The sequence below is a fragment of the Diabrotica undecimpunctata genome, chromosome 9 (assembly GCF_040954645.1).
Source record: "Diabrotica undecimpunctata isolate CICGRU chromosome 9, icDiaUnde3, whole genome shotgun sequence".
Taxonomy (NCBI): domain Eukaryota; kingdom Metazoa; phylum Arthropoda; class Insecta; order Coleoptera; family Chrysomelidae; genus Diabrotica; species Diabrotica undecimpunctata.
The window spans coordinates 32,239,437-32,254,758 of NC_092811.1; the positions used below are offsets into that span (position 1 = coordinate 32,239,437).

The 15,322-nt window shown below is 35.7% G+C and overlaps 1 protein-coding gene across 4 annotated transcripts in view; it reads right to left on the reverse strand.

Annotated features, from left to right (window-relative positions):
* Nucleotides 1-4,225: 4,225 nt before the first annotated feature.
* Nucleotides 4,226-15,322, reverse strand: part of LOC140449779 (ATP-binding cassette sub-family C member 4-like) — a 119,368-nt gene continuing 108,271 nt past the window's right edge. For all 4 annotated transcript variants that reach the window (XM_072543123.1, XM_072543126.1, XM_072543125.1 and 1 more), the window contains 3 exons: nucleotides 13,703-13,933; nucleotides 13,028-13,539; nucleotides 4,226-4,774 (listed from right to left, as the gene is read on the reverse strand). In XM_072543123.1, coding sequence (XP_072399224.1) covers nucleotides 4,301-4,774; nucleotides 13,028-13,539; nucleotides 13,703-13,933 — 1,217 coding nt within the window. In that variant the 3' untranslated portion in view covers nucleotides 4,226-4,300. The remainder of the gene's footprint in view (nucleotides 4,775-13,027; nucleotides 13,540-13,702; nucleotides 13,934-15,322) is intronic.

Consider the following 15,322-nt stretch of genomic DNA (forward strand, 5'->3'; position numbering starts at 1 on the left):
TCCTCCTTAATGTTGTTTATAGCAGCTTCTACTTCCGCTTCGAGAATAGTCGGTACGGTATCGTCATTTTTATTTTGGGTGATGGTGACATTCCCATCGTCTTCAAATGTTGTTGTCAAATAGTTCATCCATGTTGTTTTTGTTTCTTGGTACTTCACACTTTTTAATATTCTATTATGAATAATTGTTAAAAAATTTTCAGGAGATGTCTCATAAGGCTTATTATTTGATAATTTTCACATTTTTTGGCATTAGGTTTTTTAGGGATTGTTATAAAAGTTGATCTAAGCCACTGTTGGGGTATTTTTCCACTTTGGTATATATTGTTGAAGATCAAGGTAAGTATTTTTACTTCTCCTTTATCCATATTTTTCAAAAATTCTGAGTAGAACTGGTCTGATCCTGCGGCTTTTCCCTTCTTAATATTGTTTGTAGTAGCTTCTATTTCCGCTTTGAGAATAGGCGGTCCTGTATCGTCATTTTTATTTTGTGTGATGGTGACATTCCTATCGTCTTCAAATGTTGTTGTCAAATAGTTTATCCATGTTGTTTTTGTTTCTTCAATATTAATTATTGGATTTCCTTGAGCGTCTGTTAAGTGTCCCTGCCTTTTTGATTCAGAGATGCCTGCTGCTTCTTTAATCTTTTTCTGGAGGTTGAAGGAATCGTGTTTACGTTCCAATATCTCGATTTCTTCACACTGTTCTTCCAGATTTCTATTTTTAGCTTCTCTGACAGCTCTTTTCTCTTTAAAGACTTTTTCTTTATCTAAAAATTGATATGCAACGTAGTCTTTCTGCTTGGATTCTCTTCTTCTGTTCATCATGTGTAATATACCGTCGGTCATCCATGGTTTTTTCTTTTCTGTCTTTTTCGGTCGCCGGTATTGGTCTAATATTTTCTTCCCAATGTTTTCTAAGTGGTTTATTTCTGTGTCAACATCATTAACTACTTGTGACTTAGATATGTTGTTCTTCAGATATTTCCGTACTTCTTGCTTTATGTCATCATCTCTTAGTTGTTTGAGATCGTATCTTATAGGATTAGGTTTGTGAATTTTTTTAAATTTCAGACGGAACTTAGCGACAAGTGGGTTATGGTCTGACTTAATATCTACACCAGGGTAGGTTTTCACTGATGTTATTGAGTTTTTCAACCTTTTATTTATTAAAATGCTTTTATTTTTTATTTATTAGCATGCATGGTTATAAAAGCAAATTTAAAAAGCAACATGTAAATTGGAGCTGGAAGGTCAGATAGTAGAACAAGTGATGAAGTTTAAATATCTAGGCATCAGATTATCTAGTTACGGAAAGCTCAAAACAAAAATGGAAGATCAAGTGAATAGAGCAAACAGAGGCGCAGGTTGCTTGAATGAAATAATATGGAGAAATAAACATATCGGGAAAAAATTAAAGGCAGATTTACAAAACAGTCATCAGACCAATAATGACATACGCAGCAGAAACATGACCTGATACATAGAGGACAACAATTATGTTAGAAACAGCAGAGATGAAAATACTTAGAAAAATTGATGGTTAACATTATGGGACAGAGGTAGAACTAGAAGTACAGATATACGACGTAGATGTAATGTGGAGAACAGCAAGAACTGGGTAAGAAAAAGAAGAGTAGAATGAAACGATCATATAAGCCAAATGAAAAGGGAGTAGTAAAAATGGCAAGAGAGAGTTCTCCAAAAGAAATATTGATAATAATTATAATCATCAGTTCCCATACCGCAATACCATTAAAAGATTTGATAATATCTAAAATCCAACAAAAATGTATTGTCCGAAGAACAGTCCGAAAAATACTAGTACAGTAGTCTCTCTCTATAACGATCTTCTTCTTCTTCTGAAGAAGACGCATTTCCTGGCTTCAAAATTTGCGAAGGTGGTATAACACGACTACCATTGAACTGTTCCGCGCTGCAATAAATAAAGTAAAGATAGCCGTGATGATCGCCAACATCCGGAACGGATAGGCACTTTAAGAAGAAGAAGAAGAAGAGTCTCTCTCTATAACGATAATTCCTCTATAACGATGGAAATAGTAAACGTTGGTTGGTTCGTCATAAGAACAATGTATTAATTCTTTCTCTATACCGATATCGTTCTCTCTTTATAGCGATAACTTTTTAGCGTTCAATAGTTGATGACAAATGTGTTATTGCGTTTAAAGTTCAGACTACCTGAGTCATGAATGGCAAGGTCATTGTCCAGCGGTTGTTTTGTTTTGCGTTTAAGGAATGCAGCCACCCATTCTACTCTTTCTTAACAGAGAATTAAGTGACTCACGTTTATTGTTTGGGCGGCGTACCTAACTGTTATCATACAGATGTTGTCATCTATTGACGACTTTTCGTTTCCAGTTTGAGTTGTGTCTTAGTGTGTCAACAGTCAACATGTTTTCGAAAAAGCGTAAAGTGCTCTCGGTGGAGGAAAAGTTATCGATAACTCGAGCAATAGAGAAAGGTGAAAATCAATCGGATATCATTCGCTGGACGGGGCTGTCTCAGTCAACTGTGGCTACGATATGGAAGGACAGAACAAAGTGGCTTAAAGTGGAGATGAAGGGCGGTAGTAGGAAGAAGTTGCGGAAACCTCAACACGAAGATTTAGACCGCGCTATGCTTCAGTGGTTCCAGCAGTAGCGTATGAACCATATTCCACTTTCTGGGCATGTGGTCAGGACAAAAGTTAAGTTTTTTGCAACTGAAATTGGAATTAAGAATTTCAAGGCATCTGAGGGTTGGCTGAGCAAGTGGAACCTGCGGCATAAGATCAACTACGAGCAAATCAGCGGAGAGGCTCGCGATGTTAACAAAAACGTAACGGATGATTGGCTAGAAAACGTGTGGCCTGGACTGAAGGCACGATATGCGTCAGACGACATTTTCAAAGCGGATGAGACTGGATTGTTTTTTAAAATGACACCAAATAGAACTTAAATTTAATTGGAAAAGTGCGTTGGTGGAAAGCTCTCTAAGGAACGCATTACAGTTTTAGTGGCCTCTAATATAACAGGTTCGGTGAAGCGAAAATTGTTAGTGATAGGGAAATCGAAAAACCCGCGTTGCTTTAAAAACATAAAAAATATACCGGTGACCTATAAAGCAAACAAGAGTGCGTGGATAACCTCGGAATTTTTTGAAGAAGCGATAAGAAAGTGGTATATCGAGCTTAAAGGGAAAAGAATTCTTTTGCTTGTAGATAATTGTCCTGCTCATCCTGTATTGCGCGACCTTCAAAATATCGAACTCTGTTTTCTGCCAGCAAACACAACGAGTGTCCTTCAGCCCATGGACCAAAGTGTCATCAAGAGTTTGAAAAGCCATTACAGGAGAAGACTTTTGATGGAATTGGTTGAGAATAATGGAGATCTTAAACTAAACATTCTAGACGCCATCCTAATGATTAGTAAATTCTGGGACGAGGCCATAAGCAATACAATAAAACATTCCTTCAAACACGCAGGATGGCTGGAAGATCAAGGATTGACTGATGATGAAGATGATCTGCCATAAGATGTTTGGGCCAGACAGTTTGAACTTACTATCACCTACGGACCGGAAGAGCTAACAGATTTTGAAGAAGTTGACGAAAATGTAGCTACCAGATATGAACTTTCTGACGAGGACATCCTGCAAGCAGTTCGTGTAGAAGAAGAAGACAACAGTGACTCGGAAGTGGAAGCAGAGCCAGAACCAGCTCCGACCCCTCAGCAGGCATTGGATGCGGCAAAAGTACTGCATCGATTCTTCATCCACCAGGAAGACGATATGGGTGCTGTGAAAGATTCGATGCGTCTTTAAGACAAGGTCAGGTCAGTTCTGTGGAAAGGGAAAAGAAGACAGACCAAGGTGACAGATTTTTTTGGAAATGTAGGCTAAATATATTTTACAGTAGCATATTATTTTTTTTTATTGTACAGGACACATGTTTTAATTGTACAGTCATTTTTTATACTGTATTGCTTATATTATTCGTTAATAAATATATGTGGAATACAATATTAATTCATTTACATTTGTTTTGATAATTTTTTTAAATTAAAATAGTTTATTTAGTACAGTATTATTAATATTACAGTACCAAATTTTTTTTCTCTCTGTATAACGATCTCTCCTTATAACGATGAAAATTCCTGGTCCCTTGCATATCGTTATAAAGAGAGAGGACTGTATATGAGAAATAAGTCAAAGAGTAGAAAAAATTAGTTTTTTAAAACAAATATATATTTATTCTGTATTTATAAAATAACATTAAAATTATAAAAAAATATATCTACAAAATTAACTACTACTACTATTGTGTATGTTATAATAACTTTGTTTCGCGATATCACTTAAATGCGCAGCCATATTTTTACCGGTATTCCTAACTAAGTCATAAAATATAGTCTTTTTATTTTGTAATAATGTATATGGATGATCGAACTCGACAGCTTCTCCGGCGTTCATCACTAAAACTTTATTAGAGTCCATAATGGTGTTTAGCCTGTGAGCGATCGTCAGCACTGTACACTCTGCAAACTTTTCCCGAATAGTCTTTTGAATAATAATATCCGTCATCGGATCAACATTAGCAGTTGCTTCGTCTAAAACTAAGATTTTGTTGTTTCTGATGATAGCTCTCGCTAAGCAAAGTAGCTGCCGTTGACCCACACTGAAATTGGATCCACCTTCCGCCATCTTGCCGTATAGATTGTGTCTCATCTCCTCCACTGCATGTTTCAATTCTACCTCATCTAAGGCGTCCCAAAGCACCTAAACACAAAAATCCAAATTAAAAATTTCGTGCCTATAAAAGTTAAAAAATGTTGGGAAAGTAATATGATTTATAAAATACGCATATTTTACTAAATTTTATTTAAAAATAATATTTGATTATGGTTCTGAAATTTCGAGGTGGAAATCGAAACGTCTAATATAACATATTTTTAAATTAGAATTTTGGTTTATTTTCAATAAATCTTGTAGATAATATTATTATAATTAATATTTCAAAATTAATCCAACATCAGGAGTATCAGCATTTGATAAACTTAAGAGATTGTGTCGAGAGCTACATCTTGCATTAAGCTCTTAAAAACGGGCTTATGTTATGCGCTAAAATAGAATAAAGCAATGGGAAACAATTGCCCGTTCTGGTATGTATGTATGTACAGCGTTAACAGGCCTTTTAGGCCCATTGCTGGATGGATAATTTCCATCGTTTTCTATTCTTAGCTAACAGCTTCCAATCTCTGATTCCCATCTCTTTGACATCTTCCATCACTGCATCTCTCCATTTCTTTCTTGGTCTTCCTCTCTTTTTTTTGCCCTCAGGTACTCTCCAAGCAATATTCTTGACTAGTCTATTACCTTGCATTCTTTCTAGGTGGCCGAGCCATTCTAGTCTACGTTTTTTCACCACATTTGTTATTGTAGGGTTAGCATACAACTGATACACTTCTGCATTAGTTCGTCTTCTCCATTCTCCCTCTACTACTTTTCCACCAAATATTCTGAGAAGTATCTTTCTTTCTCATGCTTCCAATGTGTTCTGTACGGTTTTGTTCATAGTCCATGTCTCGGCAGCGTATAGCATTGTGGGTCTAATTATAGTTTTGTATACTCTTATTTTTGTATTACGAGATATATCTTTGGCCTTAATTATTTTGCTCATGGCTCCAGCACACCTGTTGCTCTTGGTCAGTCTCAGGTTGATTTCAGTTTCTTCTTTACATGTCTGATCAATAAGAGTACCTAAGTACATATATTCATCCACCTTCTCGAATTCTACAACTGATCCATTCTCCACCTCCAATTTAAAGGATCCCCTGGTGCTTATTCCTTTTTTGCTCGAGATCTCCATGTACTTCGATTTATTAATATTAACTTTCAGTCCCATTTTAGAGCTTTCCCGAATCAGTCTTTTTGTTATATTTGATAGTTCTTTTCCATTTCTTGCAATGAGAACCACATCATCAGCGTATGCTAAGCATTGGTGCTCCTTGTATAAAATAGTACCAGACCTATTTATCCCACTAATCCTTACAATTTTTTCTAGAACTATATTGAATAGCAATGTAGACAACGGGTCTCCTTGGCGAACACCTTTTTTCACTTCGAATTCTTCTGAGACTGTACCGTTGCATCTCACAGCACAAATGGTTTGTCTAATTGTCATTTTTTACCAATCTTATTATTTTTTCTGGCACTTGGAATTCTTTTAGTGTTTCTATTAACTTGTTTCTGTTTATTGTATAGTAGGCAGCTTTGTAATCAATGAAAAGTACTTGTGCTGAAATGTTGTATTCATAGCAATTGGTCAGGATTTGTTTTAGCATAAAAATTTGATCGGTTGTTGATCTTCCTTTCCGAAATCCTCCCTGGTATTCTCCTAGATTCTTCTCTATATATATTTCTAATCGTTTTTTAATTAGTATGGCGAGTACTTTATACATTACTTCTAATAAGGATATTCCTCTATAGTTTATGCATTCAGTTCTATCTCCCTTTTTGTGTATAGGAATTATAATCGACTTATTCCATTCTTGAGGCATTTATTCGGCATCCCATACTTCTAGTATTAGCTCACCAAGTTTGTTTATTAAGACCTCTCCTCCATATTTTATGTTCTCTGCCACAATGCCGCTCTCCCCGGGACTTTTTTGGTTTTTCATATCTTTTATTATTTCTTCAATTTCTTCTCTTGTGGGCTTTGGTTTTTCTTCTATTACTGTTTGAGGTCTAGGAACATAACAATTTTCTTCAGTAGTCACTTCGTCATTTAATATCTCTTCGAAATATTCTTTCCATCTTTCACATATTTGGTCTTCATCCACTATCAGGTTTCCTTGCTTATCTTTTACATTCATCGTTCTTCCCTGGTACCCAGTTTTAATGTATTTTACTTCTTTATAAAAATTTTTTATTTCATTTTTCTTGTAATTTTCTTCAATGTGCTTAATTTTATTCTCCATATACTTTCGTTTCCGCTCCCTTAGGATTCTCTTTACTTTTTTTCGTTGTACGGCATACCTTTCTAGGTCGTCTTGTTTTTGCGAACGTAAACTTTTTAATCTCAAATCTGATCTTTTTTTTAACTCTGTTCTGCATTCGTCATTGAACCAGTGGTTTTTTCTAAATCTTTTTGCTCTTGGTATATTCTTCGAAGTAGCTTCCTTTATAGTGTTTGTCATTTTCAAGAACTTTTGTTGTATGTTACTCACAGTAGTACTATCTTGTTTGGCGTAGGATTCTTGTATATCCTTTTGATAGTCCTGCTTTACCTCAAATTTTCGCAGCTTTTCAAAGTTAAATTTACGTTGCACTTTCGTTTTCCGTTTATGCTTTTTAATTATTGCTTCTCTCATATTAATTCTAACCAAAAAATGATCTGAGTCTACGTCAGCCCCTCTGCACGTTTTCACATTTGTTATTAAATTCGCAAACTTCTCTTGTATTAAGATGTGGTCTATTTGATTAGTTCCATTTGACCCCGGAATTTTCCACGTTCCTTTATATATATTTTTTCTCCTAAAATGGGTACTCATTATCTTCATCCTGTTTTCAATTGCGAATGTGATTAATCTCTGTCCATTATCATTTGTATTCAAATGTTTACTTTCACCCCCTGTTATGTTTTTATATATATCTTCTCTTCCGACCTTTGCATTGGCGTCGCCTATAATAATTTTAGTGTCTTGTCTGGGCATTTCTTCACACAATGACTCTAATTGTTCATAGAATTCATCTTTCACTTCTTCTTCTTTTTCTTCTGTTGGAGCATGTATATTTATCAATGATATCATGTTCTGTTTTCCTTTAATTCTAATTGCACACATTTTGTCAGATTTTACTACGAATCGTTTTACCTGCTCCACGTCTTCATGTACCAGAAAACCCACTCCAAAATTCCTATTATTGCCTCCACTTGTATAAAACGTGTATGGGCCAATCTTTTCGACGTTGTTTCCAGTTAAATGTGTTTCCTGTATTGCTAAGATGTGTATTTTATATTTTTTTAGTTCTTCTATTAGGTTAATTAATGCTCCCTCCTCGTATACTCCTCGAACATTCCATGTCGCAATATTTAGGTACATATTCTTATTTTTTATTTTGCTATTTATGTTCAAACTCATTTTCCTGTTCATCGCTAGGGTCCGTTGGCATAATGGGCCATCTTTTCCTTTTTCCACTACTATATGCCGTTTTTTGGGTCCATATTTCTAGATTTTTTTTTCCTACGATACCCGTTCTGGTATCGTAGAAAATAAACTCAAACAAAAAATATACGGAAACTTTGATAAATTAGATACTACCACATACAAGATAAACCAAAAATGGGAACAATTAAAAAACTGCCTCCTTGTTCCATGCAAAGGAATATTAAAAGAATCGATAAAAAAGAGAGACAAGTGGATGACCGACGAAATACTCGGTAGGATGGACCAAAGAAGACGAGCCAAGAACAAAGACAGTCACAATTACAGAATCAACAATAAAATCAGAAAAATGATAAGAGAGGCAAAACAGTTTTACTATGAGGAAAAATGTAAAGAGATAGAAGATCTTCAAAACAAATAGGACCTATTCAAGCGACATAAAAAGGTAAGAGAAATGGTAGAGCTGCAAAAAAGAAACCCACAACACAACTCTTTTAGATAAAAATAGAAATACTATGATAACGACTGACGAAAAGCTAAAATGATGGAATATATGGAAGAGCTCTTCAACGATGAAGGAGGAAACCTACAAGACATATATCTTTCGAGGTCAGAAAAACAAGTATAGAAATCATAAAGTAAGAAATATTGTATGGACTAAAGAACACCAGAAACGAAAAAAATCCGGGACCAGATTAACTACCTATTGATATCCTTGAAATAATAGAAAACAAGTACATGGATGTCCTCTTAAAGCTCTTTAATGAAATTTATCAGTCGGGTGACATACCCAATGAATGGTTGACCTCAACATTTATTTATCTCCAAAAAAAAAATGGTAGAGAATGCACCGACCACCGCACCATAAGCCTGATGTCTCACACACTTAAAATGTTTTTAAAGATCATCCATAAACGCATTTACCAAATACTTGATATGGCTATTGAAGAAACCCGATTTGGATTCCGTAGAGGCGTAGGTACCCGTGAAGCTCTCTTTGCATTCAACGTACTAATCCAGAGATGCTTGGATGTAAACCAAGATATGTACGTCTGTTTCATAGATTACAACAAGACTTTCGATAGAATCCGCCACAAAAAGCTAATGGACGTCCTCAAAGCAAAACAATTACAATACAATGACCTTCGAATTATAACAAATCTATATTATAAACACAAACGTAGAACGACTTTTTAACGATAAACGCAGAGCGACAGTGGACCAAGATGACGACATGACTGGACCCGAAATACTAAGGTCTGAAGTGGAAAAAGCCATTTCATTGCTAAAAAACGACAAAACACCAGGTCCCGACAACATACAGGGCGAGATCATAAAACTTCTATTCGAAACGGATGACCACTTCCTCGATTTTCTGACAGAACATTTTAACACCTTTTACGACAAAGGGGAGATTCCGGAGGAATGGCTTCGATCGAGCTTTGTAGCCATACCTAAAACACCAAGTGCAAAACACTGTGATCAACACCGCTTAATAAGCTTGATAAATCACATTACCAAAGTTTTCACCAAAATCATACACAATAGAATATATAACAAATGCGAAGCAAATATATCGGAGTCACAGTTCGGATTCCGAAGCGCATTGGGCACACGAGAGGCGATCTTCAGTCTGCAAGTATTAATTCAAAGATGCAGAGATATGCACAAGGACGTCCACTTGTGCTTCATCGACTTCTCCAAGGCGTTTGACAAAGTCAAACATGATAAACTTATGGAAATGCTCAGGAAGATGCATATTGATGGCAAGGATCTGCGCATAATAACCAGTCTCTATTGGAACCAAAGTGCTGAGATAAAGATGGGCAACTTACACAGTGGGAAGATAGATATTAAAAAGGGTGTACGACAGGGATGCGTCCTCTCGCCGCTCCTGTTCAATATATACTCTGAACAAATCTTCAGAGAAGCACTGGGAGAAGTTTCGGAGGGTATCAAAGTAAACGGAGAGGTAATCAATAATATTAGATATGCTGACGACACAGTTATTATCGCAAATGACTGCAACGAGCTTCAAAGACTCATGCAAAGCATACACACAGCAAGTTAAGAATATGGTTTAGAACTCAATACAACCAAAACTAAATGCATGCTCATCAGCAGAACACAACAACCTCCGATGCAATTGACATTAAACAACCGAAAAATAGAACAAGTGGAGACAAACACATACCTTGGAACCACAGTCAACACAAAATGGGACCAGTCAACAGAAATAAGATCACGAATTGAAAAAGCGCGAAACGCGTTCAACAATATGAAAAAGTGGTTCACAAGCAAAATCTCAATGGAACTAAAATTAAGACTGGTCAAGTGTTATGTCTTCCCAGTCTTGTTCTATGGAGCAGAGGCATGGACCACAATGGAAGTCACCCTGAAGAAACTAGAATCCTTTGAGCTGTGGATATATCGCCGTATTCTTCGGATATCCTGGACAGACCACATCACTAACGTGGAAGTAATGCAGAGAATAGGCAAAAGCAAAGAAATAATCTTCACCGTAAAGAAACGGAAGCTTGAGTACTCCGGACATGTCATGAGGCATACTAAGTACCGGCTGCTACAGTTAATAGTCCAAGGGAGAATCAACAGTAGGAGGGGACCGGGAAGAAGACGACACTCATGGATGCATAACCTGCGACAATGGTTCGGACTAAAATCGACCGAACTGTTCAGAGGTGCCGTAAACAAAGTCAAAATAGCCTTGTTAATAGCCAACGTCCGAAACGGATAGGGCAAAGAAAGAAGAAGAAGATATTATAAACAGCAGGCACACATAAGCATGAATGAACACACATCAACAGAGTTCGAAATTAAAAGAGTAGTGCGACAGGAGTGTGTATTGTCACCACTACTATTCAATGCATACTCTGAAGAAATTATGAAAAGAGCTCTTGAGAGAGAAACAGCAGGAATAAAGGTCAATGGAACAGCAATTAACAACATTAGATATACGGATGACACTATCATAATAGCAGATAACCTCCAAGACCTCCAAAAGCTAATGAACAATATAGTTGAGTATGGAGAAGAATATGGATTATCAATAAGCATCAAGAAAACTAACTTTATGAGGATATCAAAAACCCAAAATAATGATGAAAGCCTGACAATTAACGATAAAACTTCAGAACAAAATGAAAACTATAACTATCTTGGCACAATAATTAATCACATAAATGATTACTCCAAAGAAATCAAAGTTCGAATAGAGAAATTACGAACAAACTTCAATAAAATAAGAAAGGTACTTTGTGTATGAGAACTGAAATTAGACTTAAGAGTTAGGCTGTAAGGTGTTATATTTTCTCGACTCAGCTTTATGGGATAAAAGCATGGACAAAAAGTTAGAAGCATTTGAACTGTGGGTGTATAGAAGAATCCTAAAGATATCATGGACCAAGCATGTAACAAACAATGAAGTCATGAGAAGAGTCAACAAAAGAATGGAAATATTGGAAATCATCAAGACACGAAAGCTGCAATACCTGCGACATGTTATGCGTAATAAAACATACAACATACTTCAATGAAACTGAAAGCCACTGTAGAGTCCACTAGAAGACGATATGGTAGATCGTAGATTTAATACATAAGAGGTCTCTCCACAGTAAATTTGAGTATTGCTGATTTTTTTTCGAAAGCCGTCGATTTTAAACCGGTTGCCCTACAGAAAATTGGCTTATTAAAATCTTGCGTTCATTCACACTTTTTGAATTATGGAACCCTGTACCGGTCTAATCGATGGATACCACTATGTTTTAAAAGTCACTTGGTAGTCACCAAAAGGTGTTTTTCGCCTATGATATAATGCCTCTAGTTATGTAAAAATAACCTTTCCCATCGACCATAAACTGACTCAGGTAATTTTTACCAACGAAAGGACAGTTAAAGGTTGCGAAATGTAAACAGAGACATCCTATACTTCGATGGTCAAGGGGGTGAGGGTGAAATTTGAATCGAGCATTGTGTGAGCTTGAAGCTCCTGTTCGCGCTAGCCGCATTTTAGAAATTTTAATTCAGTCGAAATAATAATAATTTTACTCAACTCGTGTCAATTCGCATCACTGACAAGTTCTCTTTAGTTTTTTTTTGCACATAGTGCCACACCGATATTCAAGACGCCTAAATTTCGTAAATCAGCTGCCTCAAACAAGTTGTCGGTGTACAAAATACGCACATACGTAATTGTTATTGTTTCTAAATAGACTTGGTAAAACGTTGCTTGCAAAATTTTTATTTGTCCCAGATTTCCTTTAACACCTTAAACGCCACAATGCATAGTAAAAAAAAGTTATGTGGGCCAAAATATTAAACACATTTAAAGTATTAGTCTATGCATTTTTAATGGTTATGCTTTAGTTTGAATACAAAATCTTACAATTTTCTTTGCTTTTTAGAATTATTTTAAGTGAGAAGTACGTATGCATCTCGTGGCCACAAATAACTTTTGGATTCCTGGAGCCATGTGATGCACACTTGCTTTTCGTATAACACAAGAATAAACCTGTTGTAGCTTGTTTATTTTATACGAAAAAATGCGAAATAAAGGAATCAGGATGAGGGGTAAGGGCAAACACACCTGTATCTTCGCACAGTGCTTTTAACTTTCTGGACAAAAACAATGCAACAATGATAATGGCTCATAGTATTATGAAAGTAACATTTACTTAGTGCTAAAAATTTATATACAAGAAAATTAATGGAAAAATGAGCGAGAAACAAATGCACACAACGTATAAGCAGTGAGAAGAATAAATTCAACGGTGATGAAAATGAATGAACGACGAAAAATTCTGGTAAGGAGATATTTAAATTTACTATTCTAAGGCAAAAAAGCACTTACTTTATCACTGTAATCATCAAATGGATCCAAGTTTTTCCTAAGCGTTCCTGAGAAAAGCACAGGTTCTTGTGGAATGATAGATATCTTAGATCTCAACACCTTCAGCTCAACAGTATTTATATCGACATTATCTATGACTAAGCTTCCTTCATTTATCGCCAGTCTGAATAATGCTTGGATCAGAGATGACTTTCCAGCACCCGTTCTGCCAACGATGCCTATTTTTTCCCTAGGTTTTATCTCGAAATTAAGATCTTTAAGTACACAAGGAGCTTCCAAGGAGTATCTCAAACTCATATTTTTAAACGTTAGGCTTCCTGAACTGGGCCAATCTACTGGAGGCTGTTTTCTCTCGTTATCTGATTCTATGGGTAGGTCGGTATATTCTTGTGTCCTTTCTACTGAAGTCATTTGGTTTTCCAGTTCGCTCCATTCTCGTATTACCCACTGGAACATTCCTGATAATGTGATTGCCTGAGTCAGTGAAAGACCGACATTTCCTCCCAACGAATCTGTAATAAAATAAAATAATATGTGAAGAAAAAAATCCGATACAAAGGAAATATATTAGATTTGAAATATGGTAACACTGAGGTAGAAATATCTGCTGATGTTAATATTAAAAATAAATTTGATCTATCATAGTAAAATTGGACTTTTAATCACAATCCTTACCACTTTGAGAGAAAACTATACTGATGACGATCAAACTAATATAAATGGCACAGTGTAAGTCCAACCAGAATCCAAAACCCCTACTTGCAGTTAGGAACATGAAATATGACGAGGTGTAAGCATCTTGAAAATTATCAAACTCTTGAGTAAGAATCTGCTCGGCTCCAAATGCTCTTATTGTTGGAAGTCCCTGTAGGGAGGCAGCTAAATGGGTAAAAATTGGACTACGAGCTAAAAAATAAACAAAACTTAATTTACATATAAGAGAATATTAAGTTCATAAATGATAAATAAAAATTATATTAAGAGGAAATCTGCTAAGACGAAAATGAATGTTTTTCCGACTACAATATTACAAATTAATGGTTGGAAAGATTTAAATTTTGACCAAGGTCATTATAAATAAATTATCGCTAAAAGGGAAAAAGTAATACAAAAAATTCCGTCAATGAAAACCAGCCTAGAGCGACAAGTAGTAAATATTTTAAATAGATTGCCAACGTACTAATTTTAAAAATGGTTTAAATAATTCGAAAAATATTCTCTTAGTTTACTTCTTATTAGGGTGCCTGTCCGTTTCGAACGTTGGCGATCATTCTGGTTATGATGACTTTGTTGGTTGCTATACGGAATAGCTATGTTGAGGTTTTTCTATACCATGCTTTCAGGTTAGCAAGCCAGGATGTTCTTCTTCGACCTGGGGCTATTTTTCCTTCAATTTTACCTTGTAAAATGCATTAGAGTAGCTCATATCTGCCTTAACTTCTCATTATATGTCTCAAGTACTGCAGCTTACGCCCCTTCACAATGTTGATCAAATCCGTGGTTCTGTTCATTTTGCGTAATACTTCTTCATTGGTGAATTTGTCTGCACATGGTATCTTCAGGATCCTTCTATATAACCAAAGCTCAAAAGCCTGAAGTTTTGATAGAGTTTCCGCCTTTAATGTTCACGTTTTTACTCCGTATAGAAGCACTGAGTACACGTAAAATTTAAGGAGCCTTATTTATATTTCTAGGATGAGCTCATGGCTCTTGAACATAGAGCTCATAGTCAAGGATGCACTTTTCGCCTTTCCGACGAGGCATTTAATCTCTTGGGTATTGTCCCACGACTCATTGATTATAGTTCCCACGTAGTTGTACTGTGAGACACATTCAATTCTCATTTGGTTCACATACAGATTTGTTAAAGTTATGTTTTCCTTGCTGATAATCATTAGCTTAGTTTTGCTTGTATTTATATCCATCCAATATGTTATACTTGTTTCCATTATTTTGTTCATTAGCAGCTCTTTTGTGGTATTGTATTATCTGACTTGTATTACCTACATTGATTGAGATGCCTTCATCAATATCTTTTAGAGCCTTTTAAACAATGTGCTTTAAGTACAGATTAAAAATCAGTGGTGAAATTATGCACCCATATCTCACTTCCGTTAAGATTTTGACTTGATCTGTATATTCTCCATCTATTTGGAGCACCACTGATTGATTCCAATACAGGTTACCTATTATTTTTAGGTCTCTTCTGTCAGTCCCTATTCTCTTCAGCACTTTCATCATTTGTTCATGATGATGAAATACCACTCTACTGGTATTTTTCCTGCCTTGTATATT